The sequence below is a fragment of the Astyanax mexicanus genome, chromosome 20 (genome assembly GCF_023375975.1).
Source record: "Astyanax mexicanus isolate ESR-SI-001 chromosome 20, AstMex3_surface, whole genome shotgun sequence".
NCBI lineage: Eukaryota > Metazoa > Chordata > Actinopteri > Characiformes > Acestrorhamphidae > Astyanax > Astyanax mexicanus.
This window is the reverse complement of record NC_064427.1, coordinates 27757715-27774066: the sequence shown is the minus strand read 5'-3', so window position 1 is coordinate 27774066 and position 16352 is coordinate 27757715. Positions and strand designations below refer to the sequence as shown.

The 16352-nt window shown below is 39.2% G+C and overlaps 1 protein-coding gene across 8 annotated transcripts in view; it reads left to right on the top strand.

Annotated features, from left to right (window-relative positions):
• Window positions 1-1630: 1630 nt before the first annotated feature.
• Window positions 1631-16352, top strand: part of nrg1 (neuregulin 1) — a 140846-nt gene continuing 126124 nt past the window's right edge. For 4 of the 8 annotated variants that reach the window (XM_022681276.2, XM_049468410.1, XM_049468409.1 and 1 more), the window contains exon 1: window positions 1633-2352. In XM_022681276.2, the coding sequence (XP_022536997.2) occupies window positions 1842-2352 (511 nt within the window). In that variant the 5' untranslated portion in view covers window positions 1633-1841. Of the gene's footprint in view, window positions 2353-16352 lie in introns of all 8 variants that reach the window. The other 4 variants (XM_049468408.1, XM_022681277.2, XM_022681274.2 and 1 more) reach the window with 3 other exon arrangements.

Here is a 16352-nt window from a genome sequence, read left to right as displayed (position 1 = left end):
AACAAAGCAGGCATCAAACGAATCTTAATCTCTTTGGCTGGCGTTCCTTAAAATTCTAGTTATGGTAATCTGCCAGCCAGTCTGAGGCCAGCTGGAGTTCAGATCATGTAATCTTAACAAACTTCATGTCCTTATGCCTGTGAAGCCTGACTGCAGCATTGCTTTGTTTTCCTTTTTAGCGATTATTTTGTATTTTATCCTAAAATTATTCCAAAATGTTTGTGTGTTTTAGTGATTACTCCCTTAAATTACTCTACTAAATTAACAGTGCTTCATTGTGGTTAGTTTACTTTTAGGCACTAAAGTCTGATAATTTAGGGCTGATAATTGGATAAAAAAGGGGGGGGGCGGGATCTAAACATGAGAGATGTCTTGTTTCAGCACTCTAGCAGGTTCTAGTAACATTAAGTTGCTGGCTGAGCTGCCACATATAAGGTGGAATTTAGGGTAAAAGTGAAAACATTTGGGGACTTGTTTACTAAATGTGAGTGAGATATAAAGTAAGTATGAGATATCTTGTTTAACTACTCTAGCAGGCTCTAGGAACATTTAGTGAGAGAAAAAATATGGCTTCATGCTATTCAAAAAGTTTAAATTGCTTCTAAAAAAATTTGAATCGCTTAAAAAAGTTATAAATCGCTTATAAAAAGTTTCAATTGCTTTTTTAAAAAGCTTGAATTGTCTTTAAAAGGTTTTGAATCACTTATTAAAAGTTTGAATTGCATTTTGAAAAGCTTATAAAAAAATTTTTACTTGCTTATAGAAAGTTTGAATCGCTTTTTAAAAAGTTTTGAATCACTTATAATAGGTTCAAATTGCTTTTTGAAAAGGCCTGAGTTGTCTTTGAAAAGTTTTTAATCTCTTTTAGAAAAGGGTTGAATCGCTGATTAAAAAAAAAGCCTAAAGCGTTTTTTGAAAAGTTTTGAATCGTTTATAAAAAGTTCAAATCGCTTTTTAAAAGGATTAAATTGCCTTTGAAAAGTTTTGCATTGCTTATAAAAGGTTCGAATTGCTTTTTGAAAAGGCCTGAGTTGTCTTTGAAAAGTTTTTAATCTCTTTTTCTTTAATCTCTTTTTATCGCTGATAAAAAGTTTGAAGCGTTTTTTGAAAAGGTTTGAATCTTTGAAAAAGTTTGAGTTGTCGATAAATAGTTTTGAATCACTTATAAACGGTTTAAATCGCTTTTGAAAAGGATTCAACCGCTTTTACAAACTTTAAATCACTTTTTGAAAAGTTTCACAGGATAGCAACTCTCCTTATGTGTATAATTACTTAGACTTAACTAATCGATTATAAACTTAGTTAAAATTAGTTACTATTTTAATAATTGATCTTAATCGATTAGCTGTTACAGCCCTTCAGACATTTACTACTATCAGCTACATGATGGTGTTCTTATTATTATAACTTTAGCTAGCAAGCTAAGTTGTCAAATTGTGTTTTGGTAGCTAGGATTACCTTTAAGCGACTACAGTCATTTTTAGTTATTTAGCCATAAATTCGCCATAATTTAGTGATAATTTTATCATAATAACTCTTTTAAGTTAAGTGTGGTTTAGTAACTGGTGATTTTACCTGAGTGGAGAGTTTATAGTGGGTGAGAGGCCTGAAGGATAGGCAGGGTAACCCCGGGTGTAACAGTCAGTGATGGGGTTAGTAAGACTCACACACCCGCGCGGTGGCTCCGCCCCCTCTCTCAGCGGACGGTGTGGGAGAGTTTGGCCGGAGCGGGGAGAAGTGTGAGCGGACTGAGAGCGGAGGAGTTGCTCGGTGGCTCCCGGTTCTTTTACTAAGCTTTAACTTCCACCACCACCAGCAGAAGCAGTAAAGCCCGGGTAACGATGGCTCTGCTCGCCCCGTGGCTGGCCGTGGCCGTGCTGTGCGGGGGAGCGCTGGCCCCCGGCAGCCCGAGCTGCGCGCCGCGGAGCTCCGTGCGGGACCTGGCTCACCGAGCCGGGGTCGTGTTCGAGGGCAGGCTGTTCGAGGAGCTGCGGGGGGATATGAACGAGCTGGAGCGGGAGAGGGAGAGTTTGAACCGGAGTGTGGAGGCAGCAGCAGCAGAAGAGGTGGAGGTGGAGCTGAACGAGACGCTGGAAGCCGCGGGGCAGCAGGTGAGGGTGCGCGTGCAGCAGGTGTGGGAGGTGAAGGCTGCGGGGCTGCGGCGGGACGCGGTGGTCTCTCTGGTGTGGAGAGAAGAGGACGAGTGCTTCAGGCCGAGCGCCGGGACCCGATACGTGTTCTTTATGGAGGCCACCAACCACAGCGCCGTGTTCAGAGCGCTCTCCCCACCTGTGGAGACACGGAGGGGCGTGAGGAAGGACCTGAACAAAGTGCTGGGGCCGAGATTTTCAGGTAAGATCTCCTGGTTATGTTCTCACAGCTGTGTGAGAGAGTTCTGCTGGAGGTATGAATGAATGGATGGATGGATGGATGGATGTGTTGGTTGGTCTCAAGTAACTCTCAGGTTTTGGAGATCTTCAATACTGCACTGATTGCTCTGTGAAACTAAACAGTTACACATTGATAAAGAAGTAAATTTTTAAACCCTTTCGGACCCTGCATCCATTACAATGGACATCATATATTTCCTTTATTTGTTCTTTAGTTGCATTGCACATAACACTATTTGAGAGTTGTTGTCCATCAGAATAGACCATGAACCAGCCAATGAACAAGTTTATAAACCAATAAACCCCCCCCCCCCCCTTAAAAAACAGTAGTACTATAGCCATTGAGGGAAAGTAACAGTTAATTTTTACTAATTTAATGTGATTCAGGACACTTTTTAATCATTTTATACTGGTAAAATAAAAAGGTCAATATGAAATATCAAATATTACACATAGGCTTTCATTGCAATGGAAATAAAAAAGCGAATAATTTTTTATTTAATTGAATTTATTTGCTATATACATTTTAATATTAGAACATTAAAGTCTTCTTTTCTATGCATTACAGACAGAAAATAACATTCTTGCTTTTTTCCATCACTGAAGATAATTCAGGTCTGAAAGGGTTAATAAGCTCAATATTAAGCTTAAAACTACCATAAAACTGTTTTTAAGTGGGGATAACAATGCCTAAAAATACAGAAGCTGGGTTCAGGTGGTTTTAAAGACTTTAGCATTGATTACTTGAATTTCTTGTCCTCTCAATGTGTTTAAGAGCATCAGTTGTAAAATTGTAAATAGGTAGAGTTGGTATACAGTGAATAGCTATATTTGAGTAATGTTCCAAACCATATTATGGCAAGAACGTCTCAACTAAGTAAAGAAAAAAAACATGAAACTGGCTCTCATCAGGACTGCCTCAAAAAAGGAAGAGCAAGATTTCCGTCTGTTGCACAGGATAAGTTCATCAGTGCCACCAGCCTTAGAAACCGAAAGTTAACAGCTCCCCAGATAAGAGCCAGCAAAATGCTTCTTCACATAGTATTTTGGTTTATGGGTTTTACCCTTTTAAGTTACTACATTATTCCTTATGTGTTCCTTGATATGTTCCTTCATAGTCTGGATGACTTCAGTATTCATTTATCATGTAGGAAAAATCTCATTAAACCTGATCAAAGCAGTAGACTTGTGATGGTACAGTGAAGTTTTTTATTTACTTATTTTTAAAATACTTTAGAAATGGTAAATGACCAGAAGAGAATTGGTCTCTTCCCCCTTTTGAGTCTTGGTTTCTGCCGAGATTTCTTCCTTCAGCTTTGACGGACTTCTTGTTTGTTCTTGTTTGTGTTTGAAGATTTTAAGCATGATCAACCTGACCAAGCTAGACAACCAGTCTGCAGTGCTGTGGGCCTCACACCCCTGTTCTTCAGACTCAGAGCTGCAGCTTTGGGAGTGAGGGAGCTCTCTACACTCTGTGGTGCTGAACCTCATCCTGCTGTGATTCTGCTTGAGTTTTGAGAAGGATCAGAGGGAGGTTTTTGGCTGTTGTGCTTGGAACACAGTGTGGACAGTGTTTTTCTGGACTCTGTTAATCTGGTAATTTCATTTCTCTTTGTTTTAATGGGAAATAGATCATGTTTTTTGAAGGTATTTACGAATTCCTCATGTGGAAGCTTTTAGTTGCCAGGAATTGTTTTCAGACCTTGGTGATCCTTGTGCTGTTTATTTTCTGTCAGCACAGGAAACTGCTTTTATGGATAATACTTAAATATATTTAAGTAACCAATTATATTCACCTGAATAATAAGGCATTCAGTGAATATAATTGGTTACTTAAATATATTTATTTAGGCAACCAATTATATATTGCCATCACAGTAAAGCTACTGCTCTCTAAACATTTACCTGAGTCCACCAAGCCTTCAATGTTAGATTAAAGTCTCTGGTCTTGGCAAACTGTCCTCAGAAGTGTCCCTAGAAGGAATGTGAAATTTGGATGCAGATTCTTTGTGAATTACACAGCAAATCCCTGATTGAACTTGTTGAACTATGCATGAACCAGGGGTAAATAGGGCTTTAATAATTTTTAAATGATTTTAAGTTTTACATTGAGGTTAAAACAATACATAGGTGTCTTGAGTTTTGGGCTTAATTGTTTTCAAGCGTTTATCCATTTTATTAAAATGTAAAATGAATCAATTTATGAAATGCTTTTGCATTGTTCAGTATTGATGCATATTAAATCGTGAGGCCTGTACTGAGTAAAACAGTATTATATATTGTATTGTTGAAGTCATAATGATAACTGTGGAAAATATCTAACAGCCTGACCTTTGCATAGCAGAATATCTAAACCTCCCTATAATGCATTTCCCTCCCAATACAGCTTCATTAGTTCAAAGCAGTTTGTGTTTGTGTTGGCTGGCGGCTCTCCTCATGCATGTACTTCAGCTAATACAGCAGTTAGATAATCTGGTAAGTTCCCTTTGAGGTCAGTCTCTCTTTGTTTACACTTGGCAGTTTGTGGAATATTGCTTCATTGAGAATGGCCACGCCAGTCCTGTGGTAATGAGCTTTGGGGTGTTCATGAGCTGAATGTTGCTTTGTGTTTCAGGAATCTACAGGTTGTAGAGCAGCACCTACATGCTGCTTTGTCTCAATCATTCCTGGAAGAGCGGGCATTCCAGTTTTATGACTGTGTCAGCGAATGGGTTTTACTCTTTTATGAGATCTAAACCTGCACTGTTTTGTCACTTTTATGGGATATATTCATATTAATGAAGTGAGAGACACCGCGAGTGAGCGAGAGAGAGACAGAGCAAGTGAGGGAGAGACAGAGCGAGTGAGTGAGAGACAGCATGAATGAGAGCCAGCATGAGAGAAGGAGAGACAGCATGAGTGAGGGAGAGACAGCATGACAGAGTGGAGACAGCGCGAGAGAAGGAGAGACAGTGTAAGAGAAGGAGAGACAGCGCAAGTGAGCAAGAGACAGCATGAGAGACAGCATGAGTGAGGGGATAGTGCGAGAGAGTGAGAGAATGTGCGAGAGCACCTCGCTCTGAGCTAAACCTCGCTCTGAGCTGAACCTCGCTCTGAGCTGAACCTCGCTCTGAGCTGAACCTTGCTCTGAGCTGAACCTCGCTCTAGGCTATCTGTGTTTGGCACATTTCATCAAAGTATTGAAAATAGGCAACATTTTTTTTATTATTTTTTTTTTTACCTTTTGGTACTTAGTAGGACAGAGACATTTCGTTCGATACCTTTTGGTAACAAATTTTGATACCCAGCCCTCATTGATCATTTCTTCCAGAATGTGATGGTATTGGTATTGCAGACACATTAACACAGGATTATTAACACAGGACTCACAGTCATGAGCCTGAGAACTGATGACTCTTATTATGAAGGCTTAGCCATGAAATGTACTGTTTTTCTGGATAACTCGCTGAAATTTGGTAATGGGTTGATGGCCCTGTGCACAGTAATATTGGAGATTACCCAGACTTTTTATTTCGGGGGCTGGTAGGATAAAGTTGGGGGGATTGTTTAGACGTGTGCATATACAGCTTCTCCAGGTCATGTCAGAATAAAATCTGGGTTACTATGCATGTGTGGAAGGGGCTATTGCCTAAAATAATATCCAATATTCAAGAAAAAGCTTTAGTATTAAAGCAGGACACTGGAGTAGCCATACATGAGCCTGAAGTCACTTTGCCTAATGGCGAGTATCAGCTAGATTGATATAAAGATTAACAGCATTGAGCTGTGGAGTTGTTTGGAGTGATGTAGCCCTGTCCACTACTTTTAAGAAGGTGTTTTAGTGGTGTTTAGTGTTTGGGATCACAAATTAGTCATCCAACATCAGTTACATCAGACCTCAACAGTGCTCCAAAATTTGTCTGAATGCAATCAGATCCTCACAGCAATGCTCCAACATATGGTGTTCATTGTTCCCAGAGGAGTGATGTCTGTTACTGCAGCAAAGGGAGGAAGAGAGGACTCCCTATTAATGGTGTGAGCTGAAGTCTGAAAGAAACTTTTGGGTACATATAGTCAATTCCATTGTAATCAGAGCTGAATTTGATTTGATTGGTTTGGTGCTTTATAATACTTTAAATGGAGATTCCAAGTCTTTTCTAAGCATCTTTTGTTTTAAATAATGGCTAAGAGTTCTATTGATTCTGAAGATATGGAGTCCTCAAGGGAACAGCTGATTCTGATGCTCCTGACAGATAACAGTGTTAGTTCATCTGACTGATTGAAGAGTATTGATTTACTATTGTGCCTGAGGGAAAACATTAGTGAATAGATCATGGGTGTGTGTGACGCACTGTGGAACACACTTTGACGACAGATAGGCGGAGGTGCAGTGCTTTATTGTTAGATTTATGAATGCATTTAGCATATGATGATCTATACATCCTGGGTTACAGCTGGGGAATGACTAATGCTGTTTTTTTTCTTTTTCCTAATATGATAACAGTATTTTTTTATTAATTTGGGTATTTATGTATTGTAAATCTAGTAAATATCTTTTTTTATGTTTTCAGGGCAAATATTGGTGTTGAAAATCTCCAAAATAGTAACTGTATAGGAGAATAAGTAAATTTAATAGTCAATTTAAAATTTGGGATGAGGTGGGGACTTGGGAGTGATTTGGGGTGAGAAGAAAGCCTTCTCTTCTGGACAGTAATAGAGACAGTTACTCCAACAAAATCAGGTTAAACAGTAAATGTGCAGATGTAGGAATACCTTTGTCCAAATAGCATACATGCATATTAAAGCACAGCACCAGTGATGTACAATATATTATAAATTTTCCAGATTGAGTTCTGACTGTGTCTTTTCAGTATGAATGTGTGGAACTCACTTGTGGAATGTCATTGTTCTGTTACAGTGAATAATATCAATGACACACTAACTCTTGCAAATCCTAAATTAATACATTAGACCGACCATTTCACAGACAGACAGCTTCCGGAAATAGTTACAGTCATAATCCTCTATCTGCTCTCAGATTATCCTGTAATTCCATATTTATTCTTCTCTGAAAAGGAAACGTCCTGTATTTGGAATGACCTTCTGGAGGAAATAATGTCATGTGGTGCAATCCTTTCCCTGTTATTTAAGCTCTATGTCTATATCTACAGTATATAGTGTATTAGACACAGCACTGGACTTTGCTACAAACTTCTGCACTGGTGCATCAACACCTCAACACCCTAAACTGAGATCAGCAGCCCAAAACTGAGCCTAGCTGTACTAAACTACCAACACCCCATAAGCTGGGCCCATCTTTTCTTAACTGAGCCCAGCACCCATAAACTGAGCCCAGCATCCCTAAACTGAGCTTAGCTTTTTTAAACTGAGCCCAGCACCCCGTAAACTGAGCCCAACTCTTCTAAACTGAGCACAGCACCCCTAAACCAAGCCTAGATTTTATAAACTGAGACCAGCACCCCATAAACTGAGTGCCAGCAACCGCTAAACTAAGACCAGCACCCCTAAACAGAGTCCCAGCACAGTAAGACTGAGACCAGCACCCCATAAGCTGGGCCCAGCACCCCATAAACTGAGCCTAGCTTTTCTAAACCGAGCCTAGCACCCCTAAACTGAGACCCGCACCTTATAAACTGAAACTAGCACCCCTAAACTGAGACCAGCACCTCATAAACTGAGACTAGCACCCCTAAACTGAGACCAGCACCTCATAAACTGAGACTAGCACCCCTAAACAGAGACCAGCACCCCATAAATTGAGCCCAGCATCCATAAACTAAGACCAGCACTCCTAAACAGAGTCCCAGCACCCATAAGCTGAGCCCATCACCCCTAAACCAAGCCCACCACCCCATAAACTGGACTCAACTCTTCTAAACTGAACTCAGCACTCAGAACTGTGTCCCAGCACTGCTGTATTTAGATGTATTTGTTATAAGTAGACCAGAGCTGAAATGGTTAATCTAAGGACTGGCAGTGGTTAAACAATTATTAAATTATGTCTTTTCATTTCACAGAGCGCCGCAGCAGATTGAATGAAATTAATCCAATTTGAGGAACCCGGTCAATAGAGGGGCCTGCTGAACCCTGAATATGTGCTGAGCCGGAGTTTTACAGTATAAACGGGGCATCAGCTTCACCTCAGCCTCACTACTGTAACAGGCTTCTGTACTGATGGAGGAGATAATGGAGAATGTACTGTGTGTTTTCTGTGTAAGAGCATGTTGGGGAGGAATGAGTGGTATGGATACTGCATGAGAAGACAACTCTTTTTTAAGGTCTCTTGCTGTGGGAGTTCTTGTTCTGTAATTCGGTGGTTGTTTGGAGTTGTTAGTATACACTATATGTGTGTGGAAGTGCTTCAGTTGAGTTGAAGGGTTAAATCATTTGCTAATGGAACAGTATGAACCTGATCTGGAAAGTGGACTGAACGCTCTTGACCTAGAAACCCTTTGGTGGCACGTCTCAGAGTCTGGACGAAGCCTTGGGAAAGATTGTGGTGGAATTCACACAGATCTTTTTTTTCAGTCCATGGGGGTTCAGGAAGAAAGTGAGCTTTGTTTTATTATCACTGGAAGTATAAATCTTTCTAGGAAACTAATCACATTGAAGATCGCTAGAAAGCACTGAGTGGTCATGTGTGTTCCTTTGTTTAACCCCATACATCTCCTACAGGTCTATGACTGCTATCTCAAATTTAGTATAGAAAATGTGAAGAATAATAATATGTAGTGTTCCTTACCTTTACTGATTTTATTAAATTTCATACACGATGAAGAAGAAGATTAGTTAAAGCGAAGCATTTACCACTTTATAAGCATGTGGTTTATCAATGTTTTGTTGAAAAATGCATGGGCATCCTTAAAAAGTTTTAGATCTTGGTATTCCCTGTGCGAAGTTTTGCAGACTAAGGTGCTGCAACTATGATCGGGAGATCGCTGGTTCGAATCCCAGTCATGCAGCTTGTCATCACCTGCCTGAGCCCTGAGAGAGCACAATCGGTCTTGCTCTCTCTGGGTGGGTAGATGGCGCTCTTTCCCCTCATCACTCCAAAGAATAATGTTGATCAGAACAATTTGTTTGTGAGCTGATGTATCAGAAACGAGTCGCTGCACTTTCCTCCGAGTGCGCTGTGCTGTGATGCTACTCTGCAATTCTACAGCAGCAATTTGAAAAAAGGCAGAGTCTGACTTCACTTTGCATGTATCGGAGGAGGCATGTGTTAGTCTTCACCCTCCTGCTGTGTTGGGGCATCACTAGTGATAGGGGGGAGTCGTAATGAGTGGTTTGTGTAATTGGTCTTGGAAACTGGAGAGAACTTTTTTTTAAAGTATGTTGAAGGCCTGAAAAGCAGATGTACAGTATATTAATAAATGAAATATGTTTTTTTGTTGGGTTCCCATTTTCAATGCTGTCCCAAATTCTTCTGATTTGGGATTATAATATAAATATAAGATGCATGACTAGTTTTATGTTAACTCTTTAGAATCTGAGATATCTTAGAGGTAAAGCATGAAGAATGCAGCAGTGTGCAATCTTGGCATGAGCATTAGAGGATGATTCTTTTGTCATGCAGTTAATCTGCAGACTTCCTGAAGGAAATTCCTCCTCCTCTGTAATGTACAGCTCCTCCATTGCCGTTTCTTTTCTTCCTGAAGTATTTCTCCTGTCTTCCTTTGTCTCGTAAATCAGCACCTCTTACTATTCCTCAGTGCTCTGTGGATGAGCTGGAACATGTGATGTGATGTTCTGCTGTATTCTTCACTGATGGGGAGGAAGAGGCGTGACTGATGAGAACAGCAGCAGATGTAAAGAGGGAATGTGGTGTTGAAGGTAAAAATGCCAGTTTGTAGGAGTTGCTTTACTCTGGAGCGAGACACAGGTGATGAATGGGAGCTCATAATACCTCAGAGATCACAGTTTCTGCTCCGCTCACAAACCCGCCTTTGTGTTTCTATAGGATTCAGGCCTCATTCCTCTACTGAGAGCACCTGTCAGGGTGTTAAATTGGAGAGCAAACTGCTGTAATAAGAAGACATTTTTCTTTCAACTGGCATTTTCAACTGGGCCACAGTGTTTTATCGCTGTCCTGCGATGTCAGAGTTTGTGGAATTTAGGAGTTTAGACCACAGTAAAAAGTAGGCAGCATTTCAAGCTGAATATTGTTTCTATCACACAAAAATAATATATTTGTTTTTTTGGCACAAGTTTAATCTGGCAGTTGATTTTTATATTCTGTAATATTTAAATTAGTATAAATTAGTTTAACATTTAATTTAATTAATCAAAACAATGTTCTATGATTAACTGCAAATAATCACACTTCACTTCACACTGTGTAAGTGTAAGTGTAAGATGTAAGTTTTTCTAGTGGATATTTAAATATAAATAAATGAATGAATGTAAAAAATGTAAAATGCCTTTTTATTTATAATAATGTTGTAAATTAAAATACTATTATATACTTGTATGTTTGAGGAGAGATAAAGCCAACGTGGGGTGCTAGAATAAAGAATGCATCATGAATTGGATAGAGAAAACTTTTTATTTCTTTATTGTAAACATCTCAGCTTGGTTTTAAGGATTTCTGAATTAGAACTTAATTTATAAAAGTATAAAAATATAGTTTAAAAAGGGCATTTTCACACCTGTAGTTCTTTTCTATGGTCCAGATCAGTTGAGGTGAGTTTGTTTATTTGGAGTTTTCTCCCTCTGTTTGGTTTGGTTTCACACAGGCACAAACCTAAACTCACCAAAATACTCACCAATAAACCATGCGAGCACATCACCTCCTCTGATTGGTCAGAGCTGTCTGGCACAGAAGCAAGAAAGTAAATATAATGAGAAGATTCTGTGTTCCAGTGCATATATCTGTGCAGTGTGAAGCTGCTTAAACATAGAAAGCTGAAATGTGCAGCTGCGCTTTTAAACAGTGTTTTAAGCACTGATGTAGTAAACGGAGTCATGCGGCTGCAAGCAGTGAATGCTACATATATTGCTCTCACCATGTAAACAGCATGGAGCAGCAGCAGAGGCAGCGTTTGTTTATAGCAGTATATTTTCTGGCTTATATATCAGACTAAACGGTGCCTTATCAGCAGTTTAGCTCAATTGAAACATATATTTGATTGCTGAGTCAGATAGAGACCAGATCACGTTCTCACCACAAGCGAACCACTTCAGAAAAAGTCAGTGTGTTGGGTGGGGGCAGTCTGCACTATATGTTTGGGTGACACAGGATTAATGCAGTATCTTAGTTTCTATGCTGTATGAATGTTTATATATGGGTATTGCAATTGACATATAAATACATTTCTGTGATTATGGTAGGCCAATGTTTTAGTTAAACAAAGTGATGTTACCTGTATATTTCATTTTAAAAAGAGTATTACAGTGTATTCACTATATTACATCATGTCCAAATTGAGCTCTATAGTTCAAATCCTGCTTAAATACCATGAATCAAAATGCACTTATCCAAAAATACAGCACTAATCTGCAAATCCACCCTTAACATATCACAGAGCACACATCAGACTGATGAAAGTCTTTATGTAGGAAAGTGCTCAGTAGCATGTCGTACAGTAGACGCACCTGTCCGAGTCTGGCACGTGCCCACTGCACCCCCCACCCCCCCACCTCCCCTCACTTCCTCAGCTGCTCAGGACAACTGCAGCAGCGGAGGATCAGGCTTCCTCTCTCAATGGCCTCTGTACTCCACTATAAGAACTCCATTGTTGTTGGCGTGTTCATATTTCAGCAGTTTTATGTCCTGAAATTTCCCGTTGTAAAAGGCAGAGGCATTCACATAACTGTTAGTTTATCCTGGAGAAACCCCTCCAGAGTGGCACTGTTGGCAGTGAAATATAGCCAGGCTTTACAGAGCTTAGGCTCTGAGACGACAGCGTGAGGAAACACGGCTGATGGAATTGTGTTGAGTTGGCACTTTTTCAACCTGTTTCTTCTGAGAGTTTGAGAAATCACTGGTGATTTTAGATATTAACCCATTTGAATCATAGCAGCTTTAATGTGTTAATGTGATTAGTAAAAGTAATTAGCTGGTATCTAATACAAATGGCTAAACTCATAGGTACAGTTAAAGATGTGAGAGTGAGAGTCAGTGTACTGTATAAAGAGCTTACGTTTCCTAGAATTCACTATTTCACTATTAACTCCACACTGGATTACTGAGGAAATTCAGCTTGAAGTGCAGAAGTGAGGAAATTGTGTGTGGTTTGCATTTCTTCAAACTGTTACTTCTTACAATTGTTGTTCAATATTTTGTTAAATAGTCGCTGGTTCGAATCCCGTTCTTGTAGCTTGCTATGAGCTGACGGAGCCCTTCAAAATATCCTCAGGGAGAGCGTTGTGATGCTACTCGGCAATTATGCATCAGCAACAGTTGGAAAAGAGACACATGCTAATCTTCACCTTCCTGGTGTTGGGGCATCACTAGTGATGGGGGGGGGGAGTCCTAATGAGTGGGTTGAGTAACTGGCCTTGTAGAAAAATGGGATAAAAATTAGAAATAAATGTAAAAAACATATATTTTGTTAAATATTATAAAGGCAGCTACTGTGAATAAACTTTTCTAAATTTTCTATATTTCTACAGAAATTTTATCAAAAGCGTCATTAGTTTTTTACTAGTGGTGTCAATCGATTAAAAATGTTTGTGGGGGCGGGGCAGATTACTTGCGTTAGCACTTTAACGTTGACAGCCCTATGGTTTTACACTCTGAAAAGTCTGAAAAGTAGATAATTGATCGAATAAAAAAAAATTACATAATAAGTCATTTATTCAGGAAAATTATCTGATGTATCTGATGTTAACCCCCTTTCCTTAACTGTTAATTGAGTTTTTAGCCTATTTCTCCTCGTCCAGATGTCCTGTACTGGTCTAAATCAGAATTCAGTGTTCCATCAATTCCACCTTGGCCCAAATACGACCAACACCGTGTTTCCCATAATCTAATGGGAGTGGAACAATACAGGAGTTATAATTTAGTATATCATGATATATATGGCAATACTGTAAGCAGTTTTGAATCTAATTGCAGTATAGAAACACACTATCATATTTATAAAATCTCTAAAAAATTAGTACAACATTACTCTCTAGTGGCAATGAAACACTCTCTGATGACAATCCTTACATGTAAATTTTTAAATTGATACAGTTTTTCTAAAAATATTATATTAAATAGTACTGCCATAATTATATATATATTCGATAATTTCACTACACTCCTAATCTTGAGTGTATATTATTTAGAATTTACAAGTGTATAGCTGTAGTCCTCTGGATCATATTTCCATAATCTTAAGCAATACAGTTGACCATTGTCGGCTGTTAATGAGGCCTTGCTTTTCTTTGTCAGCACCACACTCCACACATTTCCGTGCAGTGGGAAATCTTCTGCATAACTTCTCCATCTTCCTGATCCAGCACTCCAGCTCCATGTGCTGCAGCACAGACAGCCCCCCAAAGACCTCTAACAGAACTGATCCTAATCTGGCCATAATCCCCGGACAGCTGTTTTGTGTAGTAGGAAGGATCGGCTTGTCCCGTGTTTTTTAGAGGCAGCGGACATAAAACATGAAACAAGTTGGCACACACACGCGCGGCAGCTGCCCGTGAACACACAGCCGTGCCCAACACGCTGCAGATGTTCCTCTGTTCTCTTCTCCACTCCTCCTTCTCCTTCCTCCTCTTCTTTCATGGGAAGAATGTGCTTATCAGCTATCACACAGAGGAGGTCCAGGATTGGGGAATTGTGGCGCATATCATCACAAATGTTTATTGGTAACATTGGTAAGGTTACATTAATGAAATGGTTAAATTACTGTATGTTTCAACTAGATTTTATTAAATACTTAAAATTATAATGGTTAAGAATGTTGTACATAGCTTTGCCATCAAGCTGTCGGCGCTCAGAGGGAGCAAAATTGGCCCTGATCCCTCCAGGTGGGTAGATGGCCCTCTTACCCTACATCACATCATAAAGGGTGATGTCCGCAGCACAGGGCGTCTGTGAGCTGATGTTTCGGAACTGAGTCGCTGCGCTTTCCTCTGAGTGCGCTCTGATTCTACTCAGCAATGATGCATCAGTAGCAGCTCAAAAAAAAAGCATTACTAGTGATAGAGGGAGTTCTAATAAGTGGATTAGGTAATTGGCTGTGCAAAATTGAGTAGAAAATGGAAAAAAAAAAAAGAATGTTGTTCATAATTATGAATTGACACATTAATAAGAATATTATAATTATTAACAATATCTTAACAATGACAATTAATAATTAATTAAGACATGCTGTTGTAATTATTGTTAATTAATGTACCCTAATTGTAAAATCTTATTTTTGTTTACAGCACTGATCATATTAGGGATCCAATGGTTCTGGATTGAGGCCGAATCTGGCCTGTTTTAATGGATTGGTTTTCATAAAAAAAAGATTATTGGAACAATACAGGAGTTACGATTCAATATGTCATGATATATATTGCAATATTGTAAGCCGGTTTAAATCTTTAAAGTTTATGCTAGAATGGATTGGTTTTCATATATACATTAATTGTCAAATTAATATTTGCACTCAGAAGGAAAAATCTGATTGCGATGCTGTTCAGAAAGAAGATAAAAGTTACCATGAACAATAAATAATTAAAAATGATTTAGACAAATATAAGTAACTCCTGGTCAACTACACTGTCTGGCCAAAAAAACTTTGACATTGGACCGTCTTTAGCTTTGATTGCATCGTGCATTCACTGTAGCATTGTTTCGATAAGCTTCTGCAACGTCACAAGATTTATTTCAATCCAGTGTTGCATTATTTTTTCACCAAGATCTTGCAGCATTGATGATGGTAGAGTCTGACCACTGCACAAAGCCTTCTCCAGCACATCCCAAAGATTCTCAATGGGGTTAAGGTACACATACAGAGTGAGGCAGAAGACTTACCAATATTGAGGGTGGATATATTATTTAAAACCTGTGTTAGAGAAATATAAAGCTTACCATGTTTACAACACTGTAATATAACTCACAAAACAGCACAACTGTCCTCAGAGTGCACATATCACTACTTTTGAATCGCTGCCTCTTGGATCATAGACAGTGCAACCACAAAAAAGTTGGCCCAACAACTGCTTATTCATAGAGGCACTTCAGCTGGGAATTTCACAGCTTGTTCTTCCCCAAATTCCCTAATGCTGTTGTACTGCCATCATTTAAATCCCTGTTTAACAGAAGGATGTGTTTCAATGATAAAAACAGTCCGTTTTCCATCTCATTTTTCTCCTCTAACTACAGTCTGTCCATCTCCTCTGTCTAATTCAAACAGAAAGAAGAATTAGACAGAGCTGCACAGAGAACGGCTGCAATGCTTAACTCCCATATATGATTTGTTCAGTTCTAGGGATCAGCTAATTAGAAAATATCAGCCTATCGTCAATGATATATACACTCATCATCAAATAACTAATAGTTGTAATAGTTAATGTGGTTTTGAATCCGTCGGCTGTATTTTAAATGGTGCATACTCCTGAGTGCTTTCAACGGGACTATGCTTGTTCACATGCTGCTGCACTGAAGACACATATTGCATTTTATGCCCAACTACATTGCCAGACTACATTTCCTTGATTGAAAATATATGTGGGATGCCTTTAATTTATATGCCCTACCGCAATATCAGTTGGACATGTTAGAATATTATCATTAGGCAGGACACCATTAGGAACCTCTACAACTCCATGTTGAGATGTTGGGCATGTTGGGTTACACATACAGTACATTACACAATACTTCTTATGTGTAGCTACATGAATGTGACCAATGATATGAGATATGATTTGACATATAAGTCTGGTATCTGGTAACCTTTATCTTCCTTCCAAATACCGCTGAAATCTGACACTTCCTTCCAGGTGCAAGTATTTGTGCAACCGTTTCTTTGTCGA